The sequence below is a fragment of the Pyrus communis genome, chromosome 13 (assembly GCF_963583255.1).
Source record: "Pyrus communis chromosome 13, drPyrComm1.1, whole genome shotgun sequence".
NCBI classification, from domain to species: Eukaryota; Viridiplantae; Streptophyta; class Magnoliopsida; order Rosales; family Rosaceae; genus Pyrus; species Pyrus communis.
The window spans coordinates 8,169,831-8,196,851 of record NC_084815.1 but is presented as its reverse complement, the minus strand read 5'-3'; the positions used below and the strand labels follow the sequence as shown (position 1 = coordinate 8,196,851).

General features: G+C 36.1%; 1 protein-coding gene across 1 annotated transcript; it reads left to right on the top strand.

Annotated features, from left to right (window-relative positions):
* The first annotated feature begins 829 nt into the window (after positions 1–829).
* Positions 830–27,021, top strand: LOC137713033 (ferredoxin-dependent glutamate synthase 1, chloroplastic/mitochondrial). The gene is made up of 33 exons (XM_068452264.1): positions 830–1,315; positions 5,265–5,577; positions 7,281–7,723; positions 7,824–7,955; positions 8,976–9,074; positions 9,523–9,593; positions 10,835–10,931; positions 12,016–12,108; positions 13,148–13,293; positions 14,169–14,328; positions 14,664–14,774; positions 14,882–15,097; positions 15,433–15,590; positions 16,058–16,187; positions 16,625–16,683; positions 16,854–16,959; positions 17,633–17,729; positions 18,097–18,212; positions 18,332–18,529; positions 18,656–18,766; positions 18,981–19,220; positions 19,313–19,411; positions 20,654–20,749; positions 20,846–21,043; positions 21,336–21,410; positions 21,515–21,643; positions 21,739–21,837; positions 24,846–24,988; positions 25,098–25,191; positions 25,609–25,847; positions 25,941–26,019; positions 26,160–26,243; positions 26,422–27,021. The coding sequence occupies exons 1-33, from the start codon at positions 1,022–1,024 to the stop codon at positions 26,581–26,583; spliced, it is 4,887 nt and encodes a 1,628-aa protein (XP_068308365.1). The 5' UTR covers positions 830–1,021; the 3' UTR covers positions 26,584–27,021.

Below are 27,021 nucleotides of genomic sequence, written 5' to 3'. Positions count from 1 at the left end.
AATAAATTTTACAATTGGAAAAGATGGAGCCTTCATGATACCGAGTCATCATTAAACCCTCCTACTATTGGTCAGGGATGAAATAAAGGGATTTGGATTCTCGCCGGATCCCCTCCTTAGGGATCCTAGGGATCAACACACGTGGACTGTTGATAAAAAATCGTGCGGTCACAATTAAAGGCTTTATATATTTTTAAAAGTAAAATAGACTCGTTTTGCATGAAAAATATAAAAAAGGAAAAAATTGTGGCCACACGATTTGATCTGTAGGATCCCCAGGGAAGGGATCCGGCGAGGATCTAAATCCGAAATAAAGAGGGATATCAGTGAGTATGAAATAATGATGAATAGGATAATTGGTAGAAATGGAAGTTCATTACAACTTCTTATCCTAGTCATGCCTCTTGATAATTTGTTTCAATCTCGTAACCTAAAATATTCATATCAAACAATATTATCTGCACTAAGAAAGTGGAAAGGTGGACGAAGTCTTACAATGAATTAGTAATAATGTGGTTCAAAATCTTATTTGGAGTGAGAATTGAACCTACAACTTTTCAATTACTCATAAAAAAAATACTACTAAATCGTAAATCCCTACTATTTTATAAAAATTAGCGGAAAATATGTCCTTTAGAAGTCAGAGGCGCCCCTCCCAGTTGTCCCACAACCAAAAGTGGGATTTGGGAACACTGAAAAGTCAAAAACTCAAATGAGCCGAGGGAACACCGTACAAGTCATGGAGCGGCACACAGCAGATCCCATCGAAAGAAGGAAAACGACGGAACTAGTCAATCAAACCAGAGAGGGCGAGCTAGGTGAGGTGAAGTGAGACGCGGGTGGTTGGTTTCGCTTCGAGCCCCGCCCATTTATCCCATCCCCTCCTCATCCACTTCACCACCACACTTCTCACTCTCCACAAACTCCTCCTTCTCTCTCATCACACTGTCTCTCTCTAAAACTCACCCTCCCACTCCTCTCTTTCTCTCATCGCTTTCTCTCTCTGCGCCTGCTTCCAACAATGGCTCTGCAGTCGGTGACGCCGATTGCTCAGCTTCTTCACTGCTCCAGCAATGGCCGCTCCCCCGCCACCCAGCCGCCCCGGAACGGACTCTTCGTCGTCGATTTCGCCGGCTTGTGCGGTAAATCGAAGCGGACTCGTAGGAAATTCGGAGCCGCCTCCGACCATCGCACCTTCCCTCATTTCGTCTCCAGGAACTGCCACTCGGTCAACGCCGTTCTTGACGTCGGACGCAGCAGCGACTCCGCTGCCTCGGATCAATCAACTCGGATGACTCCTGATTTAAAACCTAAGGTATGCTTGCTTTGCTTTCACACTCACTTTTATTGAGAGGAGGATGAGGAGGAAGTGTTTGTTTGGTTGCGGGGAATATTGTAAACGGGTTTTGTGTGTCTGTTTTAGTTGTCAGTAGTATGCTGTTTGGTATTCGTGAGCTTGTTGTATCTGATATAATATCTATCAATCAGGTTGTTCTTCAAGGTCCTTCTAGGTAGTGTTTGTTTGGCTTCATTCATGGAAGTATAGTATCCATTTTTCATTGCTTTCAAGCGTCCATGTTTTTTCTGACTTTCCCGAAAAGCGGAATGTGTGATTTCAGTTACAAACTTACAGGTCACAAGTCTTTGATTTTGCGGAGAATTAAGCTAGTGTTTTAGTGAGAAAGAAAATGCTCTCGATGTTACCCAAGCACCGGGTTATTTAACTCGTGTCTTCTAGTTGAATATGATTATCAAATGGTTTTGCTCATGAGTAAAGGCAGTAGTTTTGATTATTAGAGCTTATTTTCGTCAAGTACATCAACCATACTACTCGAAGAGACGAAAGTTTCAGTCTGGCCACGATTTACATTTATGAGTGTAGTCATTCTGTAGACTCTGCAAATATATCTGCCTCTACTGCATGCATGCCGAGAAGATTATGAATATAGCACTTCAGTCTTCAGCTGCACCACACAGAGCCCCATGTCATATAAAATACGCCACTCTCTCTGTGTCTCCAAGTGCTGATTATTAGAATTGCCATCACTTTAATCATCACGAATGCCCCAACATGGGTAAACCGTAAACACAGTTATTGAAACTTAAAGTGAGAGATAACTATTGATTTATATGCTATAAACAAATAACAAGTGCATATGTCTCACTATAATAGCTGTTAGTTTCATCATCATGTCTGTTAGCTATTGATCAATTAATAACAGTTCAATCACCAACTAGCTCTTAGTCTAGTGGTATTTTTGCTCTCATTGTTGAACAGATCTTCATTGATAAAAAAATTATAACAATTTAGTCATCGAGATTGTGTTTCTGCCTTTGTGCCATAACATCAGAAGTTAGCATGAGATAATATTTAATCCAAAATAAAGGATAAACCTCATTGTCCTTAAAGTTTCAGCATTGAGTCTAATCCATTGGAATATCAAACAAGGATCTTCAATCAGCAATAATTCTAGTAAGGCTTCTTTTGTTTTATAGAGATATGTCACACAACATGATAGCCTTTACAAAAAGTGGTGGATAACAAGTGTGGAGATGATTATGGTGCATGGTGTAAGAGAAATCTCATAGAGTGACATGGTAGAAAGTTATGGAATGGTATACGAAAAGGATAGAACAATAAAATGAATGTTTGTGTATTCTGGAATGTTTTTCAATTCATTATAGGTATTGGAAGGCTTCTACTTTTTGGGCAAGCTGTGCGGTGTGGTGATGCCAATTTGAAAAGTATTTTATATGTGTGTCTTAATAATACACTTGTTTATTCCAATTTGGAAGTTATGGGGATTGTTTTGGAGAGGAGACCAACTTTTAAAGGAGTTTTGGATGAATAGATTTTGTTGACTTCCTTATAGTGTTGTATGTGACATAAGAAATGTGATCATTAAATTTTTTTTGCTTGCTTATCAACTACATTCAAGGAAGTGGCCCTTGAAATCGGAGCTTCTTCTTACAAGAGGTCTCTCACTGACTCACACCAATTAGGTTACTCGTCTTGGCTACCAAGAAAGGTTAGAATATAGATGTGGAGATTATGTGGTCAATTTAGTGATTTTTCTTTTTCTATCTGGCTTAGCTGGAAAGCTGCTGTTAGTTAATTTCAGGGCGTTTCAAAAAGATGTAGAGTTGTTGAGTTTCGAGGTTTTATTTTCCTCTGTGGAGTTTGGACATCTTGTCTGTTCATATACTTTTATTAATTGTGCAATTAAATTTCGTCTTCTCTTTTTCATAAAAATAAAAATAAAATAAAAGTGGGAAGGATGCAAATTTGATGTAAAGAGAACTATTGGGCTCTTTTATAGGTTATATCATGATCATATGGCTAAAATATGACACATGAATACATCTCAGAAAGTGGTGTTTATTGGGAAACTCAAATGATTACTGATTAGTAAGAAAGAGGGCGAATCAGTTAATCATTTGCTTATATAGTGCCTTGGGGACTTGGAACTGTGCATGCATCATCCTCTTTCTTCGACATGACTTGGGTGATGCCATATTTGAATTTTGGTTTTTGAGTGTTCTTTCGGATGTCAGATTTGGGGAGCACGCTTGGTCCATTGTTACATCACTTGGGAGGTTAGGCGGCAGAGGATTCTTTGAAAGGGAGGATCTACTAACTTTTTGATAATAAAGCGAGACTTTTGTTCTTACTAATTCTTTGGGGTGGCTAGAAATTCTTTTCATTTATGTTTTTAGGTTGCCTTTTACATTACGGGTAGCTTCTTTACTTAATATAGTTGATAAGGATTGTAAAAGAGTTTTGGATTTTATTCAGGTGATACCTTCATTGCTAGTTTTGGTGTTTTAATTTGATTAATTCGTGATAATATTTTTTGTACTTCTATGAAACATAAATGTGGTTACCTGTGTGCTTTTTGGTTGAAAGATACAAAAGTGAGCATTGATATTTGATACTCCAATAGTAGGGTTTTTAATACACAAGTGGGTGGTTATTTAGTTTCTGTGTACATTCAAATGCATGGGAAAATATTTGTTTAATTGAAGCTGTACAATTGTTGTACGAAATATTTATTCCGAAAGTAATCCATATATGAAGTTCACAGGATATTACAATGTTTTAAAAGGCTCGCCTCAAGGCGCGCCTAGGTGCCCTGTGAGGCTGGCCATGAGGGTTGCCGCCTCTGTTTTGAGGGAGTGGGTGGAAGGTGCGCCTCAGGGGTTTTTTTTTTTTTTTTTTTTTTTTGTTTTTGAACTCCCAAACCCAAATTTTGGGTAGGGTTTTAATTGCCTCATACCTCTTCCTTGCACTATCGTCTCTTTGCCTTTTTTTTTTCTTCTGATTTTTATTTTTTATATAATGATGTGTGTGCTGTGTGCTCATTGTGCTTTTCATCCTCTATTTATATATATATCTACTAATTAATAAAACACTCATTGTCAACCAAAACCCTATGAAATTACCAGTTTAACCCTCTAATCAAAACAGAATATGAATAAGAAATATGGGGCAGAAATGTAATCACACAAGCAAATTTTACTGTTTTTTTTTCAAAGCCTCACCTACATGTAATCCTAACATATCTCTAATTAAAAAAGAAAAAAAAAAAAAAAACTTCCCACTCCCACATTCTCTATCACTCTTTCCTCTCTTGTTCTATTTCAAAAACAAAAATAAAAAATTTTCTCACACACTTTGTGTGTGCTCATATGCTAGTATATATAAAATATAATATATGTATATATATGTGTGTATATATATTTATAACATATGTGTGCGCTCAGGGTGATTATTTAGGTCCCGTGAGGCTTCGCCTCACGCCTCACGCTAGGCCAGGCTATCCCTTGGACACATCGCCCACACCTCACACTTTTAATATATAATGCCAGAAATTAAGTTGTCACAAGGTTATATGCATCCTCATTTATGTACTGTAAGTTTTGTAAGAGTAGCATTTGTGTGAAATACAATTATCCCATAGTTATGGTGTCAAGGGTGCTGTGAAATCTTGGGTTGGGAGGAAGGGGGGAGGCATGACCCCTGTGGCCTCAATTATGTCATTGGTGGTGCAGGATAATGTCCTTTTCTATTGTCATGAGGACTGAGTAAGAAAGAGAGACTGATCTCATGACAGTTTATTGTCTTTCATGAAAGTTGTCAGAAACTTGGAGCTTCTGTTCGTTTTCACATATGTTTTTTTAGGTGTGATAGTTCTTTATTATGCATTCTGAGTAAGTTATTGGAAGCCCTTATTTCTAGGAAATCTAACTTCCATGTTCAACAGGTTGCAGACTTGCAAGATATAATATCAGAAAGAGGAGCTTGTGGAGTTGGATTTATTGCCAATTTAGAAAACAAAGCATCCCATGGCATTGTTGAAGATGCTCTAACAGCCCTTGGCTGCATGGAACATCGTGGGGGCTGTGGAGCAGATAATGACTCTGGTGATGGTTCGGGATTGATGAGTTCAATCCCCTGGGATCTATTTGACAATTGGGCTAACAAGCAAGGAATTGCTTCCTTTGACAAGTTGCACACCGGTGTTGGAATGGTTTTCCTACCACGAGATGACAACCTTATGAAAGAAGCCAAAAAAGGTTATTTCTTGTAATCCTTGAATTAAGTGGGTTGCAATAATTTCTTTTTGTTTTCACTGATACAAGAATGTGTATCATTCTTGAATTGTGGTTAGGTTCTGCATGAGTTATTTTTAAGCAAGTCAAGCTCCCGCCCCAATCAAGATAATTTTTCTTTTGGTATCACGATGATTTAGGTATTATCTATGATTTAGGTACGATGCAATGAGTCTGCCTTTTTGTTGGTTTAAATTCATGAATCTTTCTACTGGCAAGGACAAACCCACACCACTCTGAACATAACTAACAACTGGGCTTAATGTTGCCTTGTGAAATTGCAATGCTAGAAGACATTAACATCATGTTCTTACTCCGTTTTACACAAAGTGCTCCACTATGGGGATTAACCCTGCTTTGAATCATATATTAAGTATTTAGGTTTGTGTGATCCAGGTAAAGATTTGTACATTTGGTGGGTACTACTACACCATCCTCTTAAATTCAATTACCAGTGCTCCACATTATTATTGTCAGCCTTTTGCAAACCATACACTGGTTTAGCGAGTTTGGATAGTCTATTAGCTTCAAAGCTAGCTAATCCAGCATGTGGTCAGGATTTTGTATCTGGTTTCTACCCTCACATTGAATAAGCATGATGGGTGATCTGGGATCCTTCTACATTGCTTTAAATGTTGCAGAAGAACTGAAACAAACTTTTGTACTGATCTTCGAGCAAGAGGAGTAGGAAAAGAAGATGATGTACTGATCTTCTAGAAGAGGAGAAAGAAAAGAAGACACTGTACTGATCGTTTAACAAATACTACGTCTATCAAAAACATGGTTGATAGTTGATGAAACTTTTCAGGCTTATAAAGTACAGATGTATTCTCTAGGTTCTATAAGGTGCAATTGTTGGGTCACATGTCTATCAAAAGTTTGCTTGATGAAATGTTTCAGGCTTATAGAGTACAGATGCATTCTCTAGGTTCTGTCATACGACTCATGATTTCCATAGGCCCTTTGAGGTTTTATTTCCACATGCCTGAATTTTCAAAAAAATTGATTTGATTAGATATGAAACTCTTCTTCTTTTTTTTTTTATTTTTTTTTTTGTTTTTCCATTGTAATTTCTTTGAGCAACTGACCAATATAGATTTAGGAATAAAATGTAGGAAAACTTTAGCAATGGAGATAAGAAATAGGTCCTCATCGTTTCTTAAAATATATTCGTACCGATGCTTATAAATATGCTTTGTTGACTACTAGAGTAAGATACTGGGCAGCTCACTGGGCTTCAGCTTCGAATGAGTTCAGGGATTATTCTCTTTCTTATATAGTGATGGATGCGTTCTCAACCATAAAATGAGTTTGGTTCAGCTTTCTAAAGTAGTCCTACTTGAAATGTCTTAAGCTAGTTGGTGGATTTCTTATCCACTTGTAATTCCTTCTGTTGTTTTGATAAATTTTTATTGTTTCTTCTCAAAAAAGAAGAAAGAAATACAAGTTTATATGAGTGAGTTCTTATTACTTACAATGGTGCTACTAACTTAATTTGAAGCATACCTACTTATCTTTATCGAGGCCTAGCTTTCCTACCTGTATCTTTTATAATCTGTCTATTTATCTATCAGTTTCTGTTATTTACGTTTTGCCATAATTTCTGAGATAAATTCAGTTTGTTCAGATTATCTGTTGTTTGACTGTACATTCTATTTTCTTCGTAGTTGTTGTGAATATTTTTAGACAAGAGGGTCTTGAAGTGCTTGGATGGAGACCTGTTCCCGTGAATGCTTCTTTAGTTGGTTACTATGCAAAAGAAACAATGCCAAGCATACAACAGGTATTTGTTAAAGTTGTTAAAGAGGAAAATGTTGAGGACATTGAAAGGGAACTGTACATATGCCGAAAGTTGATCGAGAGAGCAGCAAGCTCAGAAAGTTGGGGAAATGAGCTTTATTTCTGTTCTTTGTCCAATCAAACAATAGTTTACAAGGGAATGCTCCGGTCAGAAGTTCTTGGTTTATTTTATTCTGACCTCCAAAGTGACCTGTATAAATCCCCTTTTGCCATCTATCATCGGAGGTATAGCACAAATACCACTCCCAGGTGGCCCCTTGCACAACCAATGAGGTTACTTGGTCACAATGGAGAGATTAATACCATACAGGTTTTCATTTCTTTAACATCATAAGATTTCTAGATAATAATTTCTAAATTGGTTATATAAGTATACTTTTCTTTTAAGTTGACACCTCGTTTATGTTCAGGGAAACTTGAACTGGATGCAATCTCGTGAAGCCTCATTGAAATCACCTGTATGGAATGGTCGTGAAAATGAAATTCGCCCATTTGGCAATCCGAAGGCATCTGACTCTGCCAATCTTGACAGTGCAGCTGAAGTATGGAATTGACATATCTAGCTCTTATTTCTAATTACAGCTTTCTCTTTTGATGACTTACTGGAAATAAATCAATGAGAAATAAAACTAACCTATCTCGGAATGGATTTTGTAACATGGGCCATTTTTTCCTTTTTATTTGTTCTCTTTCTATAAGTGGGTTCAATATTTCTATTATATTGCCGAGCATGTCTTAAGAAATGAAGTAGAACCAATCATGGTTGAATTATAGCTTTTTGGTGGCTTATTGCTTGGCCCCACTTCTTTTAAGGATAAAACCTAGGTAATGTGTTGAGTTCAGAGAATCTTTTTTGTGTTATGAGTATGATGTCTGGGTGCAGAATCCCATAGCCCAATTATATTTTCTTCATTTTTTTATCTAACACCTAAACATGTAATTAGTTTCTAGTTGTTCCTACATTATTAAAGGGTTGCCGTGCCTGAATCCTTTTTGCTTTTGCTGGTGAGTTTTGATGATCATGTTTAGTTCATTGAGTACACGACATAAGCTTCCAACTCAGACTGATCCTTCCCTTTCTTTTGGTTTTTAATAATGGACTATTGATTGTTTTTTAATAATACCGTAAACTTTACTGTCTCAATGGATTTCTTGTATTTAGGCTATTAAAAATCTTGACCTTACAGGTTGCCAGATAATCAAGGAATCTATAGTACGAAAAATGTCTTCTGAAATTTACTAGCAAGTAAAACAGTTTGTGGATGTGTGTTGGTTCTATTTATTTATGGTATTATTTTTGTAAAATAAAAACCTGATTTCACTTTTGAACTATCCATATAAATTTATGGTAATCTGTCTGCTCCTCATTATTATATTCTATAGCTTGGTTCCTCAGCTGATTCAGGCTCAATTGCTCATCTTCTTTTGTGTTTGTGTTGTTTGAAACATACATCATCTTTTGACCAATTAGACTTGTCTGCATTTATTTTATTTCTAAATAATTATTTTTTCTATCTAGTTGACTTATTGCCTTTCATTCTTTCTTTCATGCGTGTGCTTAGTTCTTATTAAGAAGTGGCCGCAGTGCTGAGGAGGCTCTAATGATTCTTGTCCCAGAGGGATACAAAAATCACCCAACTTTGTCGATAAAATATCCTGAGGTAATCTAAGTTGGTGTTCGCCATTTGGTTTAAAGGGAATAAAAATGCATGTTGCATTGCTGTTTTTCTTTCTTTTCTTACTTATGGTTCGTGGCTAATTTTTATGTTACATTTGATCATCTTCATGTTCATTTGTTTGACCTTTTCAGTGAAACCATAGTGGAACTAAACCTTAGATTCCACATGAGGTTTAGGTACTCTAATCCGTTATAACTATCCATTTTTCGGTTTTTAGGAGGGGTTTGTTTCTCTTCTGCTTTTCCGTTTTCCTTCAGTGGTCTGCTTGACTACTTTTCCTTTGTTGTTTTATTGTTTATTGCAATAATTTAGTTTCTTTCTAAAATAAAACAGCTAAACAAATTGCATCCCAAACCAAACCGGTAGGATCCTGAAGTTATCCTGCCTTCTGGTTATGCTATATTTATACTTAATTTGTTTTTGTTTTTAGGTGATTGATTTTTATGACTATTACAAGGGTCAGATGGAGGCTTGGGATGGACCTGCTTTACTGTTATTCAGGTAAAGTTTCCAAAGTCAGTGTACACCATATTAAAGAACAGGTAGATGCCTTGTTAGGCTCTACATAACTAAAAGCATATGAAAATTTGACGTTAAAGAATGCATGGATAAATTGGAGCATTGTCTCATTTTGTATTGTTTAATTAAAAGCTATTTCATTGTGTGGCATAAGAATAATTTAACACTATCCATGTTAGCTAGTGTGGTGTTTCTTTTCCTTCATCGTACAAGAATTCTTTTTACATACCTCTAGATTGCAACTAGTGGCCAATGATCAATTTCATATTGATGTGAATGATGAGAGATTTAGGGTATCAGAAATTGGCTAGGAGATCACATGGTTCTTTAGTCTTAGTTTTTGTTTGAGAAGTATATTCTATTCTTACCAGAATGAAAATATGGGACAATTTATGGGTTATTTATTTTTTATTTTTTGAGATCACCAAACTTTGAAACTAGAGTTGACATCCTTCCACCATTTTGTTGAAATTTCTGTCTCGGTGGAGAGATTGAGGCTTTCTACCTCATTTTCCTAGGGTTTACTGAAATTCCAGTGGTACTTTTTATTTATTCATTTTTTATGTTCAAATTCCTTTAACAGCTTTGTTCGAATGAAGCAGTTAACTCTGCAGCTAATTCCTGAATTATGACATGGGCAGCAGCAAGATCTCATATGCTTATAGCCTTATAATGACATAATTGATGATACTGTTATATGATTTTTACATGTTTAACTCTTTCATTGTTGATTGGTCTGGTATATCTCAAACTATTGTTCATGTTTTCCATGCTTATATGAAAACTTTCGCTGTTTTCATTACTTTTACAGACGTTTTCATTGATAATTACATAAATCTGGATTATTAATATTTATGCGAATCTGGATCAGTTTTCCATGGACACCAATACTTTCATCCTTGGGTAGTAAACTACCATAAATGAGGGGTGAAAGTAGTTCTTTTCTTTGTTTTCCTATTGCTTTGTAGAATCTGATTTGATGAAAAACTTTCTTTGTACAGTAGTATAGTTATGTGACAAATGCAAGTCTCTGGATCAATGATATTTGCTGACCATATTGCTTTGTGTTTATAAACGTTTCACTATGCACTTTGTTAAAAGAACTGTGAAAGACTGAAGAATATCTTACTGTTAATGTTGAATCACATTTGCATTGCAATTTTATTTCTTTTAATGAACAGTTTTTCTTTCTGATTGTTGCTATTCTAACTCATGTGGTACAGTGATGGAAAAACAGTTGGGGCCTGTCTTGACCGGAATGGTCTTCGCCCGGCTAGGTATTGGAGGACATCTGATAATGTTGTATATGTTGCATCTGAGGTGCGCGCTGTTTCCTTTGTTGCTTGAAATTCTTGATGTTTGACAGTGTGCTTGGACAACTTTGGCTCGTGCCACTGGCTTTATGCTGGTGATTGAGATTAAATTGGGTTTTGAGAATGATTGGGATAATTGATAAACCTTTATTCCTTTATTTGGAATCAAAACATAACTACTCATTAAAAAGAACAGTACAAAGATAGCCTAAGTTAATTTTGTCTAGTTGCTAATGATAGTCTAAGAGTCACTCACTTATAGTAGTTAATGTTTGAATTCAAAGTCTCCAGGAAGTATTAGTAGTGTGTAGAAATACTAACCAATTAACCGGGAAAAAAAGGATGCTATTAATTCTGTTTAGAGCAGTAACGCTTAGGGAGTAGATGAAAAATGAGTCCAGTTTCAGTACCTAAGAGTTTGGTGTTTGCTCATGGGGGAGTGAATGTTTGTTAGAGCCTTCAGTTTTTGTTTCTCCTTAATGGTTGTCCCTATGTGCAATGGAGCAGCTAAGAGTATGAATCAGATTTTCCTTTATTGTCCAGTGGTTTAAGATTATTTTAGGCGGCTATATGAGTTGGGTGGTAGCATGCCCTTGTCATTCTTCATTTTTTTGAAAGGTTTTGTGCTTCTGGACATGGGTTGAATTTTAGTGTTGGGGGAAGGAAAATTTTTGGTGGCTTGGTCTTCAAGAAATAGTTTCATTTTTTAAGAGTAAAAAGATATGGAGGCGGTGGATTTCTTTGGGCATCATTCACTTCTGGATTCAAAGGCTGTTCTTTCTTCAGTGTAAACATGGATTGGGAAGCCGGTATCTCTTTTAATAGAGTGTTCTTTTTGGCTAATGTTTTTCTTTTATTTGCTTGGTGCTTAACTGTCCTTTTTTCAGTGTAATAACTGTTGTTGGTGGGAACTATTTAGTGGTGCATTATTAAATTATTTACTTCACTTAAAAAACATTTGACTAGAGACCTAGTTGTGTCCTTCATTCTCCATAGTTGCACAATAATACATACTTTTTGTTCCAAGGCTGCATGAACAATATGTTTGATGTGATGTGATAAACATCTGAAGCTGTTATTATCTTGTTCAGGTTGGTGTTGTACCTGTGGATGATTCTAAAATTACAATGAAAGGTCGTCTAGGTCCTGGAATGATGATAGCTGCTGATTTAATAAGTGGGCAGGTTTGTACTTTGTGCAGCACTAAGTTCTTTTTTTTCCTTTTCGATTCTGTTGCTTTGTTTTTCCTACAGGATTTCTGTTTTGTATTTAACTGTGATGAACATTTAGTTCTAAAATGGTAGTAATGTGGATTTAGTGATAGGTCAAGTTTGTACAACATTTGGTTTTGTCTTTCCTTGGTGCTGCAATTAGATGGATTTTGGAAGTAACTGTGATGAATTTTTGTTTTCATATCCCAATTGAACTACAGCAAATAAAGGAATTGACCTAGATATAATCATTATTGTCTAAAAAGTATGCAAATTCTTCAAAGAATGCTATTCTACAGAATAAATGATGCACAGGACGAGTAATGCCCTATTCAGTTATGTCTTTATTATACAATTTTAGGAATTGTTATTATTATATTTCTATTCCCAAAAAGCTTATGCGTCATGGCTTCCATTATGCATTATGGGATCCCAGTTAAATGTGCAGTTGCAACTTATCGGTTTAACTACTCCAATTCTTTCTTTCAAATAGTAAGAAAATGAAATTAGGACTGGCTTGTGTACAATGTGTTTCTTTATTTTCGTGTTTGGCCTAAGCATTTCGTATTTTTTGTCATGAGAACACAAAAGTGTATGATGCATCTGTTTCGCAGAGTCCTGCTCTCCTATGGTTCTCATTTAGAGGACTTGTGAGGACCAAATGCGTATTAGCCACAAGATTATATTAGTTTAGATCTAATGGCTTAAAGTATTTGACACTTAATAAAGCAATACCAACTTAAAATCCATGAACCATTAGAAAACTCATTTTCTTATTTTGCTTCATTAAGGTGTCAAATAATTTAAGCCTTTGGATATAAACTATTATAATCCTGTGGCTAATATCCATTTGATTCTCATAGGTCCTCAAAATGAGGACCTTAGGAGTGCATGACTCCTGTTTCACATTTATCAAATTCTAATCTTCTTTTATTTTTCAGCTGTGGCACTCATTATCTATGCTTAAGTTGTTTTAGAGCTTATGTTAAATCTTAAGCACTTCAAATTGCAGGTTTATGAGAACACAGAAGTTAAAAAGCGTGTAGCTTTGTCAAATCCATATGGAAAGTGGCTACAGGAAAACATGCGATCGTTGAAGGCTGTGAACTTCCTTTCAGCCACAGTTGCAGAAAATGATACAATACTAAGACGGCAACAGTGAGTCTTCTGTTTCACCGGCTATTCAGATATGGTAGAAATCTCATTGGTATTGTTGCCATGATTTTATGCTGCCATAGTGTACATGATTGATGTTCATACTTAATTTCTATCATGTGCACGCTTTTTTTCTGATAACTGTAACTGATATGTAGTATATATAATTTATAGTTTTATTCTTGTTCTATGGGATATCATGTACTGTGGTTGTAGCATACCAATGTATTCTCATTCTCCAATACTGTTAGATATTATCTCTTCCGCTGCGGACATTTCTATTATTTTACAAGCATATGCTTGCATGGTACCAGGGTGGGAAGAGAGGGGGGGGGGTGGAGGTGGTGTGTTCTGCTTGTGAAATAGTCAAGAACAAATGAATGTAGCAGTAAATATATTGTTCCTTTGGTTTCTTTCTTCTTTCCAAGAAGTAGGTTTCTTTCTTCTTTCCAAGAAGTAGACCTTTTGTCAAGGTTTGGAGCTGTTTTGTCATCTTTTTGCATTGTAAGATGTAGAGCAATTACTTAGCTGTAGGTATTTCCTTTTAAAAAGTACTAATACTGAAGGGTGCACAAAATGTAGACATCGAATTTTGATTATTCTGTTAAATTCAGAATAAATGTTTAGGTTTAGTTTTTATGAGCAGTAGAGAATAGGAACCGAGTGATGGTATTGGGTTTATGGCAGCGGAATGGATTAAATGATTCTTTGTGAAGCATCTTATTGGTGTCCATTTGTTCACTGATTACTTTTGATTTTATTGGGTCTATTTCATTGACGTCTCCAGTATTTTCGGTGGGCAAGGTTTTACTTTGAATATCATTAGTACATAATTACTTTCATGAATGGGACTTAAACATTCGACACTTCTGTTGCAGGGCATTTGGCTACTCCAGTGAGGATGTACAAATGGTTATTGAGACTATGGCTTCACAAGGGAAGGAGCCAACATTTTGTATGGGTGACGATATTCCATTGGCAATATTATCTCAGAGGCCTCATATGCTTTATGACTATTTCAAGCAACGGTTTGCACAGGTCTGTCACTTACAGTTTCAAGCAATGGTTTACCCTAGTCGAACTGAAGATGGTCCTTTAGTCATATTGTCATCTATTGCTTGAGGAACTTCATTAGTTCAAACTGTAAAAGTCCTGAAAGATGTAAAGGGATCATTTCTCAACCACGTCATACAAATGATTCATAATGTTATGGTCTGTATGTTCTTTCTGTAAATTTATCGAGGATAATGAATAATTATGTATTTGATGTTATAGTTATTTTTTTATTTTGCAAGAATAGTTTTTTTTTTTTTTTTTTTTTTTTTCTAATGTTAATTTCATATTTCTTTCTTTTTTCATTTCCTTCCTTGCAGGTTACAAATCCAGCCATTGATCCTCTTCGAGAAGGTTTAGTTATGTCTCTTGAAATCAACATCGGAAAGCGACAAAATATTTTGGAGGTTGGACCTGAAAATGCATCGCAGGTTTGTTAGCATGTATCACTTTGCCTCAGTTATATGTTATGGCAACTATAATGTTGTTGAAATGGAGATTTCTTGTGAATTAAAATTTGTTTTATGTTCTGGATCAGGTTATCTTGTCTAGTCCTGTGCTGAATGAAGGAGAACTTGATTTGTTGCTAAAGGATGCGAAGTTGAAACCCCAAGTTTTACCTACATTTTTTGATATCCATAAAGGGGTTGATGGTTCCTTGGAAAAGACTCTATATAGGCTTTGTGAAGCTGCTGATGAAGCTGTTCAAAATGGTTGCCAACTGCTTGTGCTTTCTGATCGGGCTGATGAGCTGGTAAGGAATCAATTTAGCTTATTTCTGCATTCGTGCAAAATTTGTTTTTCTTTGTTCCACCAGTTTTGAGCTTGATGTGACGTTGCCCTATACAATGGGAATAAGTTGAGTCATGATTTCACTTGAAGCTTTTTTCTTAAACTGACCTTACTATAATTTGGGAAGTTTTGCCTTGAATGTAACCAAGTAGTATGAATTAATCTATCGTCTAAAACCTGGTAATCAACGTTAAAAGATTTACGACTTTTTTTCCTTTTTGTAATCAGATTGGACTTGTTCTCTGTTGATGATAGATTGTTAACAATTCACTCATGCCTTTTCTACTTTTTCTTCAGGAGGCAACTAGACCTGCAATTCCCATCCTTCTTGCTGTTGGTGCTGTTCATCAGCATCTTATTCAAAATGGCTTGCGAATGTCAGCTTCTATCATAGTAGACACTGCTCAGTGTTTTAGCACTCACCAGTTTGCCTGCCTGATTGGATATGGTGCAAGGTCATTTCTCCTTCATGAGAATTCTTTCTGAAAGAATTATCTGGTCCTTTTGCATCTTTCTTTTTTCCTGCCTTTTGTCAATAAAAATATATATAATAGTAATTTTAAATATAGTTATAGGTGTATGTACTTTAGTTATGTCTCTAATACAGAAACATTTGCTTCACCTTTGGTTCACCACCCTGGTAGTTTACCATAGTAATCATCTTTACATTACATATTTCCTTTTAAGAGAAGTTTGACCTTAAAATTAAAGCAGATCATTTACAAATATGGGAATGTTTTGATCAACCATGTTAACGACTCTTCTATATTATGAACATTACATGAGGAGGTAGTGTCTGCAGTTTAAGGATCTCCATATTCATTTGTTGTGTTCATTGGATGAATTTGACTAAATGTATAGTCTTGCTTCTTAACCTTTTATCTATTTCAAAGTTCTTAACAATTTTGAATGGTCTTTCCAGTGCTATTTGTCCATACTTGGCATTAGAGACGTGTCGGCAATGGCGTCTGAGTGCTAAAACTGTAAATTTAATGCGTAATGGGAAGATGCCTACTGTAACAATTGAACAGGCTCAAAAGAATTTCTGCAAGGTCAGTACAATACAGTAGCTTTATAAGAAGTATAGTTTGTGGGTATCTTTTTTATTCTAGTGAAAGCATTCTTTGTATAGTTTGATTTGTTTACTTTTGGCAATTTGATTCCCTTTTAATGGATAATTAGGTAATAAATTTTGCAACCCATACTTGGTTAAGTCTTGGAAGTAGCTTATTTTTCTCTTACATGTTTTTTCTTGGGGTGACTTTTATACATGCTAAGCATTATCCAACAACTGATCTAGAGCACTTAAGTGTTGTATTTCTGGAGCACCCGGTTGAAAATGTAATTAGTTAAATGAGGCATGATTGATTTTTGTTCCTGGAATTTGCGTTTATCAATACATTTATAATGATGGACAAGGTATACCTCTTTTCCATTGCACACGTTGAGGATGCTATTCTGAGAAACGGATTGTTTCTTACTGTTTCAGGCTGTTAAAGCTGGTCTTCTTAAAATTCTTTCCAAAATGGGCATTTCGTTGCTTTCAAGGTACTGGTTTATTGTTATTATTTTTTTTTCTATGTTTGTATCTTTCTTTCTATGGTATGAATTCTGATTTAACTTTCACTCTCTAAGTATTTTATCTTTAGTTAACTTATCTCATTCCTCGTTTTATCTCGTTAATTGACAAATCTATTTTACCTTTTTCTCGGATATAGTTATTGTGGTGCACAGATATTTGAGATCTATGGATTGGGGAAGGAGGTTGTTGATCTTGCATTTTGTGGAAGTATATCTTGTATTGGTGGATTAACTTTTGATGAGGTAAGAGTCATGGAAAACTTGAAAATGGTTGCAGATTGGACATTGCTACCATCATGCATATGAATATTTATATCTATATTCTATATATAATTTATTTCACTTTTTATGGTATATATATATATATATATTTGTTTTTTCAGATCACACTGTACTGACTTGTCCGCATGTTTATACTTCTGGTAATTGAGAATTAATGCAACAAGAAAAGTAGAAAGAACAATAATGTTGCATAAATATAATCTTAAACCTCAGTTACTATCTTTATGTACACAGGTTGCATTTACAGCTATATTTCTAAGACAAATCATTTTTCCTTCAACTTGAGAACAAGGAGACCCTTTAAAAGTGCTATCAGAAGTTAGGGGTTACGTATATAAGTTTTACTTATTAAGATACACTTTCTTGCCTTCCAAAGGATTTTACAGACAGTGGTAGGAATATAGCTTCCTACTATATAGTTTAATGGGAAGATAAAGATCACACAATAATTGAATCCTAAACCCTAAACCTGCTCCACATGGAAGAGATAAAGAACACGATAGTTGAATCTGAGTGGGCAACCAATCTTAGGCTGCTAGGGGACTGTTGAAACTATACTGTGTTTAAAGTATCATGCTCTTCTGAACTACATATCCACTTATTTATTTATGATTATTTTTGTTTTCTTGAACAGCTTGCAAGGGAGACTTTGTCCTTCTGGGTGAAGGCTTTCTCTGAGGATACAGCTAAAAGACTTGAAAATTTTGGATTTATACAATTCAGGCCAGGAGGTAACTGTTATTATCAAAGGAGACGTTTTGACAGTGACTGGTGACCTTACTTCACTAGTGTCTAGACTATTAATAAAAGAAGTGAAAAATTTGGGTAACAAGAACTCCAGGTGGAAGTGGAGAATCTATATTCTGGCTTTAATTGTGTAAAATGTTGGCTGAGTTTGAAACATTGTGTAGTTTACTCAATTTTTTTAAACATAAATTTTCATCTTTAAGAAAAAGGTGTAAAGGCAACTTATTTCAAACTTAGCCAATAGTATAAGTATGTGTTCCTATATTTTAAAAGCACTTTAACACTTGCTGTAATAGCTTGATGCAATAATTGTGTTCTTAAGCTTATCAATGTTTATTTCTTTATTATAAGGGGAGTATCATGGAAACAACCCAGAGATGTCAAAATTGCTCCACAAAGCTGTCCGCCAAAAAAATGAAAGTGCTTTTTCAGTTTATCAACAGCATTTAGCTAACCGACCTGTAAATGTGAGTGCCCAAGTCATTTATTTGTTTTTGTGCATTTTCACTTATTCATTGTAGAGGTTTGAACTGAAAATAGAAAATTCATTTGATATTGACTTTTACCTTGTTAATTCAACCTTTAGGTTCTTCGTGATCTTGTTGAGTTCAAAAGTGATCGTACTCCAATTCCTGTTGGAAAAGTTGAACCTGCTGTATCCATTGTTCAACGGTTCTGCACTGGTGGGATGTCACTTGGAGCTATTTCAAGAGAAACTCACGAGGCTATTGCCGTTGCAATGAATAGAATAGGTGGAAAGTCCAATTCTGGAGAAGGTGGTGAGGTAAACCGTCCACCTTTGTTACACTTTCCATGGACAGTTTTCGTTTAATGTATTATTTTAGTCATTGGTTCATTGTTTCAGTGACGATTCTAATTTTAAAATCTAAATTGTGTGACCATCTATCAGGATCCTATTCGTTGGAAACCACTTACAGATGTCGTTGATGGATACTCTCCCACCCTTCCACATCTCAAAGGTCTTCAAAATGGAGATACTGCTACAAGTGCTATCAAGCAGGTCATTACATTGAACATTTTATTTCCTTTAATATGGACTCCCTAATGCATAATTTTAAACATCCATTATGGCACTAGCTGCAAACGGCTTCTACTACCTTGTTTAAATATATAGGAATATATTTCAGTGTCCTCTATATAAATGTTTATTGAAATGGTAGTTGATTATGCATTTCCAATAAGCAATAAATCACAGAAAGCTTTGATATATTCAGGTTGCTTCAGGACGTTTTGGTGTCACTCCAACCTTCTTGGTCAACGCTGATCAGCTGGAAATTAAAATTGCACAAGGTGCGAAGCCCGGTGAAGGTGGCCAATTGCCTGGTAAAAAAGTCAGTGCATATATTGCGAGGTTGAGAAATTCTAAACCAGGGGTTCCACTTATATCTCCACCTCCACACCATGACATTTATTCCATAGAGGATCTTGCCCAATTGATCTATGATCTTCATCAGGTTATACTTGATGCAAATTAGGTGTGCTTAATTTCTTACTGAGATATCACAAGATTGCTGATACAAGATACCAATATCCATTAAATGAATAGGTGAACCCTAATGCTAAGGTGTCAGTAAAGCTTGTGGCAGAAGCTGGAATTGGCACTGTAGCTTCTGGTGTTGCAAAGGGTAATGCTGATGTCATTCAGGTACTTATCGTAAATCCGGAATTGGCACTGAATGAGTATGTTTGTGTACTGAGCAGGATGATAATTTTGATGGCTAGCTTCTCTGTGCTTTTTATGTAGCTGTCGATGTTATAAATTTAAGTACAAATAACTCGGAAACATTGGGACACTGTTCCAGGGACTAGACACCCTTGGGAGACTGGATCCAATTAGATAAGTTGAACAGAAGGTTTAGTAAATTTCGAGGGCGGAATTTCTTTTAAGGAGGGTAGATTGTAATTCCCCGTATTTTTACTGGCCTTGTCAAGCCATAGAAGATTTTATATTTTTACCCATGCACACCGTAGTGGAAAAATATGGGTACGCATGTTTCCAGACAAACCTGTTACAGTAAGACCTACAGAAACACGTATGGGTTCGGGGAAAGGATTAATGTGAAGAGGGCTCTTTCCTATTCTATATTCTGTTTTCTTCTTCGTAGATAATACTTTAAGCCATTATTGATCACTTTCTTTCCTAAGTTTTCATGTAATCGATGCAGGAGTAGGTGTTTATGAAATGGTTGTATTTATACCACTAGTGTAACAAGTTTGAGCTTTGAGTGACAAGCAACAGTTGCAATTACAGTTTGATCCTAGAGTCAGTCCTTGTGTAAGGAAGGTTGAATATGCACATGGTGCAAGTAACTATTTGATTATGTAACAGTGTTTTAAAAAAACTAGTTTTAAGACTCGCCTAGCCGGTTTATGGGGCGGGGCTATGAAGAAAACGCCTCTGCCCAGTTGGAGTGAGCTACAGACTAGCCTAAACGCCTCGGCGATTGCCTCAAGCGCCTAGGCTATCACCTCAGGCATGTTGGCGACCTGGGAGTTTTATTTGTTTATCTATTTTTTTTAAACACAGCCCAAACCCAAAACGATGTCGTTTTGGGCAGGATTTTTATAAAATTCATGCTAATTTTATGTTTTTAACTTAGTTCTGTTAGTTTATTATGACTTTATGATGTGAACTGGAGAAATAATAATAATAGTCAAATATTTGATTGTTTGGCATGCTTGCTTGATTGTTTTACAAAGTATCATATTATATATATCAAGTATTATAATAATTTTAGGTACCGTTGAGGCTATCGCCTTATGCCTCAAGGCTATCCATGAAACGCCGTGGCTTTGCCTTCGCCTTTTAAAGCATTGTTATATAATTGAATTTTCTATTCTTCTGATCTCACTTTTTCTGAGACAAACCTCCTTTTTTACTGTGCAGATATCAGGTCATGATGGTGGAACTGGAGCCAGTCCTATAAGTTCCATCAAGCATGCTGGTGGTCCCTGGGAACTGGGACTTACAGAAACACACCAGGTGATTCAATGAAAGATCCAAAAGGGTGACTTCTTTTATTGGATGTCCTTTGAATATGCTTTAATTGCTTTTCTTTTTTTTGTAAAATTTTGACAGACACTTATTTCAAATGGACTTAGAGAACGAGTTATTTTAAGAGTTGATGGTGGCTTTAAAAGTGGAGTCGATGTCTTAATGGCTGCAGCAATGGGTGCTGATGAATATGGATTTGGTTCTGTTGCAATGATTGCTACAGGGTGTGTTATGGCCCGCATTTGCCATACAAATAATTGTCCAGTTGGTGTAGCCAGTCAGGTATCACAGTGACTGATTTTCTTCTAATTTGTTACCAGTAATGGTACACTTGTTTTACTCCATGGCTTGGCACACCATGTTGTTTGCCATTTGGTTTGTGCTACACGTGATACAAGCATGGGGTGGGTATGAGCGATAAACATGGCAAGCAACCTCGGTAGCCATGTTATGAAAAACTAAAATTCAAAAACTGTCTGGGAAGTATGTTTAGCATTTTCCATTTTGCTATTGTTTTGTCATATGGAAAATGAGGTTGCATTGTTTCATTCCTTTTTTTTCAATTGATTTACAGAGAGAAGAACTGCGTGCTCGATTTCCTGGAGTCCCTGGTGATCTTGTCAATTTTTTTCTCTATGTTGCTGAGGAGGTAAATTTGCCTCTTTTAAATTTTATAATTCATGTATTAACAGGTTTAGTGCTTAAGTTTCTTGTCTGTAGTTTTATTCTTTTTCTTAATTATTGTTTTCTCAGGTAAGAGGTATGTTAGCACAGTTGGGATATGAGAAGTTAGACGATATAATTGGGCAGACAAATTTACTGAGGCCACGAGATATATCGCTAGTGAAAACTCAGCATCTTGATCTCAGTTATCTTCTCTCAGTATGTGGTTGAATAATATATTTTTTTCCTGTCCGCATGTCATATTCTTGGCATAATTTCTTTTTTTTCTTATGGTATTTTCTTTTTTATTCCAGAATGTCGGGTTACCAAAATGGAGCAGTACCACAATCAGGAACCAAGATGTTCACACTAATGGACCTGTTCTGGATGATGTTTTACTAGCAGATCAAGAGGTAACACTTTTTTTTTTTTGAGGTGACAGTTGGACTGATGCTTGCTTGTTTAGCTAAATGAACATGGTATTTACTTTCTGATAACTCTCCTTAGTTTCTCTAAACCAACGGCTTTATGGGCATTCAGATAGGTGGGTGGGAATTTAACATAGGTATTATCTGAATGTTTGAAGTACTAGATGTTCCATGTTAAAAGTAAGTGAAGGAAAAGGGAAGGTCTATTTGGACATAGTTATGATCACAGGGCATCTGGTATTTCATTTATGTCCAGTCCACTGCTTTTAGTTATGGTTATACTGTTAAATATAATGTTGAGGCTGGTGTTAATGTCTTCTTTTTGTAGGTATACATTTTACTTGCATATAATCCATCCTTTATAACGACCAATTTTAGAATTTGAAGAGCCCTCATTTCACTTGAATAACATGTTCACTTCTTTGGTGTTAATTACACTTAACACCACCTGAGGTTTATCGAGTTTTCACAAAACCCCTCATGTTTGAGACATTACACTAACACCCCTTTAGGTTTTAATTCTCTTTCATATAACCCCTTGAGTAAAAAATCTCCATATATTTACTAATTTACCCTTATAATTAAAAAAACCTAAAAATTTTATTGAATAAGAAAATATTTATAAACATGCAAAAAACTGATATCAAAGTAAAATATAGGGAAAAAGAAATTAAGGGAAAAAAATTTAATTATTACTTTGAAAAATATATTTTATTTAATAATAAAGAAGCTGTTCATTTCTTCTTCCCCTCCCACATCCCACCTCCATTCCATCTCCTCCTCCTTTCTCCATCATCACCATCCATTTAAACTTTTGGCAACCACTTTTCTCCTACCCTAGCTAACATTCTCATCTTCTTCCCATTGGAACCACCTCCATCACCCACCCATCACAGCCACCTAGCTACCTTTCACCCCCACAATCCGCAAATGTATACCTGATCCAGCAACATAAGGGGCCAGTAGTGGTGGAGATGAAATCTGGAAGCCATGGCAGAACCCCAGCCCGCTTCCTGAAAATTGCATTCCCAGCACCACCACCACCAAAACACAAGTCCCCAAGTCCCCAAAATCCCCACCATCTTCCACCGCCACCGCCACCGCCACCGCCATTTCCACACCAACCTGATTTTGGTACCAAATTATTATTTTGTTACAGAGATTGATTTTTGGTTTGTTCAAAGTTTGAATTGGTGGTGGTGATGGAGGAAGAAGGAGAAGATGGGGGTGGTTGCTCGGGTGCGAGGGGAAGAAGAAGATGAACAGTGTTTTTATTTTTTTTATTTTTTTGAATAAAATATTTCTCCTACCCCCTCTGAGGAATCAATTCCTTTTGAAACTACATGCCATCTTTTTTTTTTTTACCAAGCGTCTGCTTATACCTTTTTCTTTGTTCTTTCACACCCTGTTCAAATCATCATTCCATCATTTCCTGGTTCGTTGTTTGCAAAGTAATATTTAATTTTTTTTTGTCCACATGGTCATCTTCTTGTAAATTATAAATGTTTAATGTTTTGTATCTTTTTTTTTTATATATAATTATAAAGTTTTTCTTTATTAGTTTCAAGTAGTCAATAAGGGCAAATTGGTAAATTTATAAACAAAATTTTGACTCATGGGGTTATATGAAACGAATTTAAAACCTGAGGGGGTGTTAGTGTAATGTCTCAAACGTGGGGGTTTTGTGAAAACTCGATAAACCTCGGGATCTTAGTGTAATTAACCCATTAAAAATTGGGTATATTTTGCACTAAATGTTCAAAATTCTTGTAGCTGTAAAAAGCTGCCTATTCACTTGTGTTCTTTAAAACAATTGCACCGGTTGGTGCTTTTTATAGATAACAAGTTTGTATGGTGAAAAATGTTTCATATGCTGCATCATGATTTTGTATGTTGGAAACTGTTGCATATTTTCTGCAGCAGCTGAGCAGGAACCAAGATGTTCCACCGAAAATTTTGGTGGTAATATCAGACATTTCAAGGAAATTGAGATACAAACCTTCAGTTTTCCCATGAAACTGTTTCTTGTCGACATTTCGGTGGCAAGGTTGAAATATGTTCCGAAGTGTCTGCCAATATGCTATCAGCCAATATTTTGTCACCAGATATATCTGATGACATATGTTGATGCTGACTGCGTACTTCCTTTTTAGTAGAATTTCTAAGAACAAACCAGTTTTTCCAGTTTACCAAAAAAAAAAAAAAACCAGAGTTTTTCCAGTTTCAGTAGTTCATTGTATGTTTGTTTTGGATGACATTGTTAATGATATTTTAGTAGGAGCTGCGTGTATTCACTATAGGTTACAGGCAAAATGACTTGCTTTAGAAGCTAGAATTGATCATTCCATGAAAAGCAGGATTGTAAAAGAAGACTACAATGGACTTATTCAAACATGTAATTTATGCTGTAGCGAAATTGTTTCTGCAGGCCCTACAGTTTTTGTAGGATGGAATTTGGTATTAAAGTGATACTAAAAGATGAGTTGTTAAACATTAGATTTTAGTACATCACAATGAGGGAACAAGAGCAGATATTTTGTGCTTTTATGTTAGTTAGCAACCGATCATTTGTTTGAACTTATTCAAATATGCATTAGTTCTTTCAATGTTTCTATGCCATCCTTTCTTGTAGTTAATTAGTAATTACGCAGATGGTATTATCTAGTAATCCACCACATGCGTAATCTGAAATTCAAGAAAAATGAATTAGAGTGCTTATAGAATTAATTTGTGCTTTCAATCAAGAGAAACAAGTTATTCTTGAAGTGGGTCCTTTAAAACTCCCGCAGCTGAGGTAACACACTGTGATAAATGACTCTACTAACTTCCAATGAAAAATCATTAGAACTTTCTCCAGGGCAGCCTATCTGGGACCATTTGTTGTGTTAAAGGCTGTACTCTCAGAATATGAAAAGGATTTCTTTCTTCTGCCATTTTACGTGAAAATTTTTCCCGTCACAAAATTTGAGGAAATACGATTTGTGTGTGTACAGATATCAGATGCAATTGAGAATGAAAAGGTGGTCCACAAGACCATAAAGATATACAATGTTGACCGCGCAGTTTGTGGACGTATAGCAGGTGTGGTTGCCAAAAAATATGGTGACACTGGTTTTGCTGGGCAGCTAAACATAACGTAAGATGTGCCATTGTCATAACTTATATAGATACTGTCTGGACTCGGGGGTCTGCACGGCCCATCTGTTTTTAGATCAAAGCTAACTAGTGTACTTCATTGTATTCAGTTTTCAAGGGAGTGCTGGGCAGTCATTTGGGTGCTTCTTGACTCCTGGGATGAACATTCGACTTGTTGGAGAGGCAAATGATTATGTCGGGAAGGTAAATTTCTCTCAATGCAAGATCTCAAAGTTTTAAGTAAACTTCATTTATGTTGGTTAGTTGAATATTTTTCATTGCTATTAATCAGTCAAGTAGAGGATTTTCCATGTTAAATATAATTTGTTAGCTTAGCGGTTGGTTATCATTATATAGACTTGGCCCGTGAAACTAAAGAAAAGTTGTCACTGAAAGCAAATCTTGTTCAAAACCTGCATTTTGTCCTAGGAACCACGTTTTTTCTTTTGGGTTTTATTATGTATAGAACTAAGTAAATCATAAAATTTAGTTCTATTGAACTTGGATAATTTCATTCCTACTACTGGCAAACTATTTTCTCTGGTCTAAATTTGAGCAATTACTGAATACTTCAATTAGTTTTACTCATGAGAATCCGATATTGGTAATTATTTCTTCAAGAGTATTTCCGGCGGAGAATTGGTTGTGACTCCAGTTGAGAATACTGGGTTTTGCCCGGAGGACGCAACAATTGTAGGGAATACCTGCTTGTATGGAGCCACTGGGGGTCAAATCTTCATTAGAGGGAAAGCTGGGGAACGATTTGCTGTCAGAAACTCACTTGCGCAAGCAGTGGTTGAAGGAACTGGAGACCACTGTCTTGAATATATGACTGGCGGTTGTGTGGTGGTACTTGGAAAGTGAGTAGTATCTCTTACATAGCTTTTTATTGTTACATAAAGATAGGCACTATACAGAGTTAACGCCAAGCTACTTCTATTTGAATTGTGCAGGGTCGGTAGAAATGTTGCTGCTGGAATGACTGGAGGTTTGGCATACATCCTTGATGAGGACGATACTTTCATCCCCAAGGTTTGTAATGATGCCCTTTTCTTTTCAGTTTGGTCGGCTGTCCTCTACCTTCTTACTTGTTCCTACTGTTCAGACTTTTACCATCTTTACATGTATTTACATACTTTAGCTTCATCAAGTTATTGTAAAACTGTGAACAGGTAAATAGGGAGATAGTCAAAATCCAAAGAGTGAATGCTCCTGTGGGGCAGATGCAGCTGAAAAGCCTTATCAAAGCCCATGTTGTAAGTGCGATGAATAAAAACTAATGCATCTAAAGATGCAGGCTTTGTTATCGTTTGGACTATTGAAATTCCTACTTTTCCGCTATTCCATCTGTATCCGTAATTCTATGTAACGTTCATGTCCCAATTCCAACAATCAACAGACGTTTTCCTAATTTCATTGATGTTTTGGTTCAAGGAAAAAACTGGAAGCGGCAAGGGCGCAGCTATCCTGAAGGAGTGGGACAAATATTTACCACTCTTTTGGCAGCTGGTTCCACCTAGTGAAGAAGACACTCCAGAGGCATGTGCAGATTATGAGCAAACAGCTGCAGGTGCGGTGACTTTGCAGTCCGCGTAGAGCAATACTGGCACACTGGTATGAAGCCAATATAAAAAACCGAAAAGTTTCCGACCTACCTTGTATAGATTGTTATACAGGAAACTCTGCTAATTAGTGGGATTTTGGAGGGCCTTGGCACCACTGCGGGCAAAGGGCTACAAATAGAAAAACGTCATTTCCTGGAGTCTTTAAGAACCTGATGATGACATTCTTTCCGCTAGGGCAGTTGTATAGCGAGTGATTATGGGAGAAATTGTTAATTCCAGCTTGTTCGTATAGTTCTAGTCTTGATAAAGCTGCTTCTGCTGTTGATAACAAAGCTGCTTCTGGTGTTGATAATAAAGCTGCTTCTGCTGTTGATATTGCTATCTAGTTCAGAGTTTGTAGTCGATGACAGTGCATTACTTCAGTCCCGTTCCTTGCTTTCTAGTAATCAATGAAATGAATTTACCTTCA

Bases quoted from the DNA above. Each gene is read 5' to 3' on its own strand.
- LOC137713033 (XM_068452264.1), top strand. From the start codon at position 1,022: ATGGCTCTGCAGTCGGTGACGCCGATTGCTCAGCTTCTTCACTGCTCC. The intron at 14,775-14,881 runs GTTTGTTAGCAT...GTTCTGGATCAG, and splicing joins GACCTGAAAATGCATCGCAG to GTTATCTTGTCTAGTCCTGT. The intron at 18,767-18,980 runs GTCATTACATTG...TGATATATTCAG, and splicing joins CTACAAGTGCTATCAAGCAG to GTTGCTTCAGGACGTTTTGG.